This window comes from Tupaia chinensis, unplaced genomic scaffold, assembly GCF_000334495.1.
Source record: "Tupaia chinensis unplaced genomic scaffold, TupChi_1.0 Scaffold000609_1, whole genome shotgun sequence".
Taxonomy (NCBI): Eukaryota; Metazoa; Chordata; class Mammalia; order Scandentia; family Tupaiidae; genus Tupaia; species Tupaia belangeri.
The window spans coordinates 2,846,166-2,855,864 of record NW_006160128.1 but is presented as its reverse complement, the minus strand read 5'-3'; the positions used below and the strand labels follow the sequence as shown (position 1 = coordinate 2,855,864).

At 38.4% G+C, this 9,699-nt stretch overlaps 1 protein-coding gene and 1 pseudogene across 1 annotated transcript in view; one reads left to right on the top strand and one right to left on the bottom strand.

The window, feature by feature from the left end:
* Positions 1-3,923, top strand: part of EIF2S1 (eukaryotic translation initiation factor 2 subunit alpha) — a 30,069-nt gene extending 26,146 nt beyond the window's left edge. Inside the window, exons 6-8 of the mRNA XM_006158787.3 lie at positions 1,355-1,452; positions 2,351-2,494; positions 3,365-3,923. Of these exons, the coding sequence (XP_006158849.1) occupies positions 1,355-1,452; positions 2,351-2,494; positions 3,365-3,490 (368 nt within the window). The 3' untranslated portion in view covers positions 3,491-3,923. The remainder of the gene's footprint in view (positions 1-1,354; positions 1,453-2,350; positions 2,495-3,364) is intronic.
* A 2,111-nt stretch (positions 3,924-6,034) lies between these two features.
* LOC102480335 (MICOS complex subunit MIC27 pseudogene) lies at positions 6,035-7,218 on the bottom strand (annotated as a pseudogene).
* Between the last annotated feature and the right edge of the window lie 2,481 nt (positions 7,219-9,699).

The window sequence follows — 9,699 nt, the reverse complement described above, 5'->3', positions numbered from 1 at the left end:
ATATCCTCCTGTGCCTCTGGATTAACTATTAATAATTTGGAATATTTTCTTGTAGACATGTTTACTTTATACATCCTAAATAAGAATGCTCTTAACATTTACATATGAATTCCTATATATGTCAAAAATATATATTGTATATATTTATATTAAATATATTATTTAATACATTTGTGTTAAATATGTTTTTAATATATTTATATTAAATTATATGGGATCATACTGTGCAGAATTTTCTCTATCCTTTTCTACTCAGTGTATCATGTGTATCTGTCCATGTAGAACATAAGAGTTCTCATTAATATCTATGGCTTAGTAATATTCCATAGAACAGATAAACTTTCCCTTTCTTTCTCTTTCTTTCTTTCATTTTTGCCTAAGAAATCACCCCCCAGGGGGATGGCCACACCACAGTCCTCTCTCCTTTCAGGGTTTTGGGCATACATGCATATGTACCTAGTGGATTTTTCAAGCCACCAAGTCTGAGATTCAAACTTCGGTCAGCTGTGTGGGAGTCCAGCACCTTAACTACAACCCCACCTGCTGGCCCTGCTAATCCCTTTCTTGATGAACATTTAGGCTGTCCCAGTTTTTTCACAATTAAAAAAAAAAGAAAGAAAAACTGCAAATTAGCACCATTATACATACATACATATGTATTTACCTTTTTTTATGACTTATTTTTTTTTAAGTATTATTTTATTTAACTTCATTTATTTATTTATTTTAATTTGACCAGAAAGGAACAGAGTGAGAGAGATTGGGGGATGGTGGGAGGAAGTGAGAAAGCAAGCCTCCAGGTCAGGGACTCAAACCAAGATCGGCCATGTGGGAGTCCAGCACCCTTAACCACCATGCCACCGGCCAGCCTCCGTATTTACCTATTTTTACATGTTCTTTCCCCTTCCCTCAGCCATTCTCTATACACATGTTTTTAAATGTAGAATTGCTGGGTTAAAGGGTATGCAGTTTCTAAACTATTCTAGACAAGTTACAGTTACTGTTTTGTTCCATCTTCACCAAACTCTTCTGTTTTACAAATAAGAAACTAGCCATCCAGAGTTGGAATTGGGATTTTTAACTAAACATAACCAGAATTTAACAACTTTGTTAAATTTCTGTCTTTCATAGTTTTGTTATTAGCTGGCTTGATGTGGATAAGATACAGTTTTACTGCATTTGTATATATTTTTAATTGCAAAAGTTAATAGCTGAGATTGATTTATATTGGAAGCATGATGAAAACTTTTATAAATATTTGAATACTAGTGTATCGGCATCATCTGATTTCTTTCAAACCTTTAAATATTTTTTGCATTGTTTGGTATCGGCTTTTAAATGTTTATAATTTTAGATATTGAAGTGGCTTGTTATGGTTATGAGGGCATTGATGCTGTAAAAGAAGCCCTGAGAGCAGGTTTGAATTGTTCTACAGAAACCATGCCCATCAAGGTGAGTAACTGGTTTTCTCCTTTTCTGTTGAAGTAGCCACTTAAACCAAATCAGATCCTTGTATTTTGATCATTTTTCATAACTAAGGTGGTTTGTGTTCTTAGAACTGAGTGGAGGTCTTGGTGGTTTTTCTAGGGGAAGTTTGCAGTTATCTGTAAGGTTGTTGTTGCCATTGCTACCAACACAGTGGGTGGAGATTTCCCTTGTGAGAGAACAAGGGGTGCTAGTAAAGAGTTGCTGTGCCCAGAATGCCCAGGGCACCTTGGGCTCAGCCACATAGACACAACTTTTATAAAATTTAGAGCTGAATTTTTCACTAGTGCTAAAATAAACTGGATGACTGTTAATGCACAATCTTTTAGAAGGATCTCTCTCAGGCTAGCTGGTGGTATGGTGACTATTGTGTTTGGCTCTTACATGCCTGACTGCATGTTTGAATCCCAGACCTTGGCACCTTGAAAAACATGCTGGGCATGTGTATGTGTGCCCAAGAAGAGGAAAAATGGAGAAGGGATTGCAGCGTGGCCATCCTCCATGAGGGTGCTTTCTCATTTTCTTTTCCTCTCTAGCAAGTACACATGTGCTCTAGCAAAAAGATAATTTTAAAAAGGATGTCTTCATCAGTTTAGATTAGGGACAAATTATCTGTTCTGATGATGACTGCAGCCAGTACAGCCTTAGGGACATCTATCCAGAAGTCATAATTTTTCGTATTTGTTATTACAGTAGACTATTTTTACTAATGGTTAGCTTTCGCCACATTGACACACAGTCCTAAACTGCTGATCTGCAAAATTGGATATTAAGTTTTGGGGTGATTGGTTAATGCAGCAGATAAGAAATTTTCAAACATCCTTAAGTTATAGGTACATTCATAATTTTTGTCTTCTTCCTTCAGATTAACCTAATAGCTCCTCCTCGGTATGTGATGACCACGACAACCCTGGAGAGAACGGAAGGCCTCTCTGTTCTCAATCAGGCTATGGCTGTTATCAAAGAAAAGATTGAGGAAAAGAGGGGTGTGTTCAACGTTCAAATGGAGGTGAGAGAAATACCTTAATTTCTACTTCATTCTTAAAGTTTTTAAAAACTTTAATGGCTTGGATTCTAAACTACCAGATAAATTTAGGATTGCAACTCTGCTAAGCATAAAATAATAACTAATTTAGAGAGTTCCTAAAAGATGTTTTTATAACTAAATAAGAGTATTGAGCACTGGAATATTTTACTCTGGAGTTGTCATTTAGGTCCGTGGTCACTGATGGTGATGGGGTTCCCTGCCCCCCCCACACACCAAAGGGGGAAAAAAATGAGAAATTCTTATCAGAATATGAATATTGGATGCCTAAAATTTTATCTCAGGATCAAAAACAGTCTAATTATTCTTCTCTGAAAGGGGGTAGTAAGTTTGAGCTCAAAATGCTTTTTTTTATTGACTGTGGTCTTGAAAGTACATAGCTACTGAGATATTTTTAGTTTTAACTCACAAAGATGACAGAAAAATAATAATCCATATTAATACACATTTCTTTTCTATACTGTCTTGTTCTCTTAAGTTTCATCCATTATTTATCTAATGGAATTTATTAGTGATGTGTCAGCCCTCAAAGTGAGCAGATATATCAGAGTTATTAAAAAAGGGTTTCATGCCGGGTCCATGTGCACACGTGCCCCAAATCCTGATGGGATGGAGAAGTGGAGGGAAAATGATTGCAGCATGACCATGCCCCACGGTGGTGGGGGAGGGGCGCTGGCTTTCTCTCTGGCAGCACATGTGCCCTTTGGCAGTTAAAAAACTTATTAAAAAAGGTGTTTAGGAGTTAAAATTAAAACACTAGGCAGTAATGATATTGATACTGTATTCATAACTTTTTAACTACTTCACTTTGAAATTATGCTTCTGCTTCCACAGCCCAAGGTAGTCACAGATACAGATGAGACTGAGCTTGCAAGGCAGCTGGAGCGGCTTGAGAGAGAAAATGCTGAAGTTGATGGAGATGATGATGCAGAAGAGATGGAAGCCAAAACTGAAGATTAACTTTGTGGGAAAGAGAGTCCAATTTAAGGAATACAAAGCCACCCTTCCTGGCTATAAACCCTAGACTTGAAAGTTTTCCAGTATTGAAAACTTCAAAGATGAATATTTTTTATTTCCAAGTATTTAAATGTTCCAACAGACCAGAACATGAAATGCCCTCCTAAATACCAGCTGTTCTCCACACAGTCGCTCCAACACATTGAGCATTTTTTAAGGGAGTGGCCTAATTTCACTAGAGACTAATCTTTAAGCTAAGAACAGTCCTAAAATTGGGCTTGTGGTTTCTATTTCTGATGTCTCCAGATTGGCACCCCACTATATTTCAGTGCCTCCATGAGATTTACCAGGGGCACCCAAAGCAAATAATCCAAGTCTTTCTATATCAAATGTATTCAAGAAAACATGAAATAAATTTCTGGGATATTTAACTATAGGTTTCTTCCTTGTCATCAGTTAAAAAGGATTCTGAATATAAAGACTAAAATTCTGTCTTGATGTAAAATAAAATACAAAGGCAGGTGAAAAGAAGATCTGTGTAACAAATCCTCCCAAAAGGAGAGTTTAGAGAAAATAATTTTAACCACAGTGAAACTGACCTTTAGTGAGGAAAAGCCTTAAAATTCAATTAAAGAATTACATTGCTTGTGTTTCTGTTACCTGATTGGTGACAGCTTATAGTATGACAGAATCTATCACACCGAATCCTTGTTATTCTAAGCTGGTTGCCTTGAGTTTGTGATTCAGGGTGATCATGTTTCTAAAAGAAAAAGCAGCAGCTGCTGCTTTAATTTAGTTTTTTGAGTATTACCACCCAGTTTTTGTTTGTTTTTTTGTAATTTTCTTTCTTAAAATACTAAGTGGCACCTAGAATTTCGGTTCTCTTTATAACAAAGAGATACCTGTTTCAACACAGTTACAGCAATCTTATTTTACATTTTTATGTTTCCATCCTTTTTAAAGAACTAGTTATCTTGAGGCCAGCAGGTGGCGTGGACTCCCATATGGCCGACTGCATTTCAAGTCCTGGACCTGCCGGTTTGCTTTCTTACTGTCCCTCTGTCTGTCTCTGGCCAATTTAAAAATAAATGAAATTGAATAAATATTAAAAAAAAAAAAAGAAACTATCTTGAAGGTATATGTACAGGGGCCAGCAGGAGGTATAGTCGTAAGGGCGCTGGACATCCACATGTCTGACCACGGCTCAAGTCCGGGACCCGGCAGCTTGCTTTCTCACTTTTCCTCTCAGTTTCTCCAGTGAGTGCACATACCCTATAGCAAATTTTGAAAAATAATAGAATAATTCTTTATAAAAAAAAGTATATGTACAGAGACCAGCAGTTGGCGTAATGGCTATGTCACAGGACTACCCTGTAGTTGACTGCTGTTCGTGTCCCAGACCCAGTGGCTTATACTCAGTGTGCGTGCGTGCCCAAGATCCTGAGAGGAGAATGGAGAAGGGATTGCAGTGTGGCCATCCACCCGGGGGGGTGATTTCTCACTGTGTTGCTGGCAAGCGCATGCACCCTATAGCAAAAACCTCTCCAAAAAAAAGTATATGTACAAAGTGAATTTCCTATGTATATTACTTGACGTTAACAGCTATAATAGCCATGTAGGAAGACTTGCGTTGATTTTATTTGCTTATCTTCATAGATTTAATCTCTTAAAATACTTGAAATACCCATTATATTTTAATTTTATTCATTATCCATAGGAAGAGCTATTCAATACTTAGATTAGCTCTAATCCACTCTAGTCAGTCCAGAACTAGACAGCATTAAAGGAATTGAAAAATAGAGTATTGGAGAGTTTGTGCCATTTATGAAAGTTTGTCCATTTAATTTGGCAGCCTGCACTAGCTTTTTAAATCCCAAAGTCTAACTGCAGGTAGCCTATTTCCAAGGCGTCATGATTGCTGGCCAGAATATACGCCCCTGGGGATAGAGGAGAATCTGGATGTACTAAAGATTGGCATCCATGTTCTCATCTAGCTGTTTAAAGTATCTAAAACATTGGGACTAGCTGTTAGTGTAATGGCTATGTCGCTGGACTCCCATGTAGTCAACCACAGTTCAAGTCCCAGACCCAGTGGCCTAAACTCACGCTGGGCACGTGTGCGTGCCTACGTGCCCAAAATCCCGAGAAGAATGGAGGAGACTGGATTGTACTCTGACCATCCCCCCAGGGGGTGATTTCTTGATTTTTCTGTCTCTCTCTGACTTTCTGGCGAGTGCACACGCCCTATAGCAAAAACCTCTCAAAAAAAAAAAAAAATCAAAATATAACAGGTTTTTCTTTGCTATATGCAGAGAAATTTAATTTTCTTTCTTTTGTTTACTGACATTTTGTTTCAGTTTGCCATAGGGCAAATGCACTTGCTGCAGCCGGGGAGAACAGTGAGAAAGCACCCTTCAGGGAGGGCTGTTTAGGGAGGATGGCCATGTCACAATCTCTTCTCCATTCTGGGGATTTTGAGCATGCATACACCCACAGAGACGTTTTTCCTTTTTTTTTTTTTTTTTGCCCTAAACTGCAAACATTTTATTCCAGCTCTGAGAAATGAAAAAAAAGAGGGGGGAGGCATCTTTCTACACAGTAATCTAACAAATTCAGAAAAGCTAGAACAGATCTACATGTATATATGTACATATGTATGCACATATACATGAGGATTACCAGATTTTAGTCTCATTTATATGTTTGTTCATTGTTTTCATTTTTAGTCAATACCTTTAAAAGTCAAATGCATTCTAATACTTCTACCTGTGTCTCCTCATCAATTATTTAGTATTATTTGGACTGTATTTATAGCTTGTGTTTTAATCACTTACGTGATTGGTCAAACTTTTCCATTACATTGAAAATGTAATGGAAAAACTAGTTATACTCCATATGGCAGTTACCCATGACATGATTTTTTTTCATCATTGACAACTTCACACATCTTGTAGTTCTCTGTGCAGACTCTGCAGTCGTTTTCAGCTTCTAGTACTGTACACTTCTACATCTGGATGGGATTGCCCGTGACCCATGAGCTTGGGGTCAGGCATAAACTGAAGCACCTGAGATGGATTCTGATTTGGTCTTTACTTCAGAGCTGAGTTCTGCTGGCAAAGGCACTGATCTTTCAGGATGTGAGTTGTTTCTGCAGGGCTTTCTATTTCAGCAGAGCTTCCCAGCTTAGTTTTTTCTTTAGGTTCAGGAAGTGACTCTTTTTGGTTTCTTTTGGTCCACAATGATCTAACTGCTTCATAAATTTGCTGACTTGTAGCATATGCCTTTTTTCCAGTTACCTTTGCAATTATTACTGACTGAACTGGGTAGCAAACCGTTGCTCCTAAAGTGACAAGTCCCAGGTGGATAAGCAATTCTCTTGAACGTAGGTCCTTTTCTCACTGAAACAAAGCCCACCAATCCTGAAACGGTAATCACTCCATTTTCGGAAGAAAATCTCGAGGATTCTTCACATAGGTATTTGCATCTTTTCCAAACTACTGTATCCATTATCCCATTTTCCACAAAGATATAAACACCCTTTCACCGGCCAATATAAAGACTAGTTGTAGTGCGGATGGAAGCAAAGCCTGTTTGTAAACACCAGGCTGCTCTTCGACATATTTAGATTGGAGAGGTGGTACAGAATATTTGGGTAGCTGCTCTGGTTTCATTAGCTGCTTTTTGGATTCCTCTTCTTTGGCCACGTATACACTTAACAGATGTGTATATTAGACCTGCAGGTGTGGTTTCCAATCCTAACAGCTGCCATATCTATGACCCTCTGCTCAAGTTTTCTTACCCCTAGAGTGTTTTTCAAGCTGCCAGGTCTGGACCACACAGCCATGTGGGGTTTAACTGCCTTCACCACCATGCCACCTAGCTGGTCCCTGTTTATTGAAATAAAAATTTTTAATTTCATTCATTCATTCATTTTAATTTGACCAAAGAGAGACATTCAGAGTTGGGGGAAGGGGGTGAGAAAGCAAGCCTCCAAGTTCAGGACTCGAACTGTGGTGGGCCATATGGAAGTGTCCAGCGCCTTAATCACCATGCCACCTGCTGGCCCCCAAAATTTTTTAATATTTCAGAAGCCATAACTATTGAAATACACTGTTGGTCTCCATAGTGAGTAATTTTTACCCCCTGTGAGTCTTTTGCTCAGCTCCACAAGTTTTATAAATTGATGACCCTAGCCAAAGAGAAAATCAGTATTTCACTAATACCAAGAGGAACAAAATAAAACTACACATACACCCTTACTGACTAAAAGCAGAGATAAGATACATACAAGGACAAGATACATACCCAGCACTGAAGAACAAGATTTGCAAAGATGGACAGTTTACCCAAATCTTGAGGTCTCCTTCCAAAGCCTTTTCATTAAATGTGTTGACAATTGCATCTACTCCCAACCCTGCCTGAGGTCAAGTGGTTATCAACTGAAATTAGCAACAGTTTTGAGTCTTGTTTGTCAACAAATTAATTGAAAGCAACTAATGGCTAGACAGAAAATTGAACACTCAAACCATTTTCCTATCAGTTTCATATCAAAACAAGAACAAAACTAGACCCTTACTGACATGGTGACCATGGCATCATGCTGAGCAGAACTCGGCTGCTACCTCCAACTATTCGTGACCTAGCTATGTTCATACCAATGATTAAAATGGTAAGGGATTTGTCAGAATTTAAGTGCCAGTCCCTTGCCAAGACTTGCTCACTGATTTGCCTCAAAGTGATGGTCATCGATTTTCCAACCCATAGAAATCCTCATACTTCCCATACAAAGTGAGGCACGCTTGTACCAATTTGGAGCAGGAAGCCATCAACCCAAATGTAGTTTTAATTCACATAAACTGTCAATATTCAAAAAGCAATAAAAAGTAATTCCATTAGACCTTGGTGTAATGCCAAATGGAGAATGGTGCCGTAAAAGGCAGACTTTTATAACAGAGAGAATAAAGTCAACATTTATTTGGAATTCCTGTTCACCTATGTGAGGTATTCTAGACCAGATTAAGAGGAGACAGTTCAAACTATTTTAGGATGACAAATTTTTACTGAAGTACCTTAAAAGTATCCACTCCCTTTAAAATGTATATATTTTATCTATATGAAAGGAAGTCCAAGGAGTCGTACTTGGCAAGAATGCTGCTGATAGGTATGCCAGGTTACTGTTACACTTGAACGTAATAAAAATGGTCTTTAAAAATACTGTATGACACAGACTTCTTACTACTTCAAATTAACCTCCCAAGGGAGGAAGTTTCTTGGTACCTATTTGTCACAGTCCATGTTCATTTTAAAAAATAAAAAAGCCCAATTTCATGCCTTGATTTAACTCTTTGCCATATATGTCTTTGTCCTTAGAGCTCTTGCTCTGCATCTCTTTCCAAATACTCATTTTTTAATAGAAAAGTCATAATTTTACCTTTCTGCGTGTGTAACTAGTCTCCCACTGAGTCCATGGTTTATTTTCTGCAGTGCATCATACAAGTCTGAAACAACAGTATACATTTTGCTGCCCTCCTCACATTAAGATGTTTTAGTGACAGATGACGTTTCCATAATATTGGGTCACTAGAAAAGTCATACATATTTTTGCATAGAAAAACTACGTCATGACTTTTCCAACAGCTCAGTAAGTTGTATAATATGTATATCCTCAAGGGTAGGAAAACTTTGAGGGACCAGCAGTTAGCGTAATGGCTATGTCACTGGACTCTCATGTAGTTGACCGCAGTTCGAGTCCCAGACCTTGTGGCTTAACACTCACTCCGGGCGTGTGTGCATGTGTGCCCAAGATCGTGAGAAGAGAATGGAGGAGTAGAGATTGAGGCATAGCCATCCCCCCTGGGGCGTGATTTCTGTCTCTCTGTCTGTCTCTGTCTGGCAAACGCACATGCCCTGTAGCAAAAACCTCTCCAAAAAAAAGAAACTTTGAAAGCTGTGAAACTGTATCGTTATTTTAATAGAAACAAATTCAAATTTTATTAATTCCAAAGGAGTTAAATTGACACCATTTCAGAGAGGTGGAGTTTATTTAGCTTTATAGTGTGGCTGGTGTTAGTGTTCTAACAAAGGGAACTTACTTTGGTGTCAAGGACACGGCAGCTGTGATGACGGACAGAAGTCAGGTGCTGCCGCCTCGGCTGTGCTAGCCTTTCCGGGTTCGTAACAGGAAGATAGGGAAGGGAAGAGCAATTCTGCCC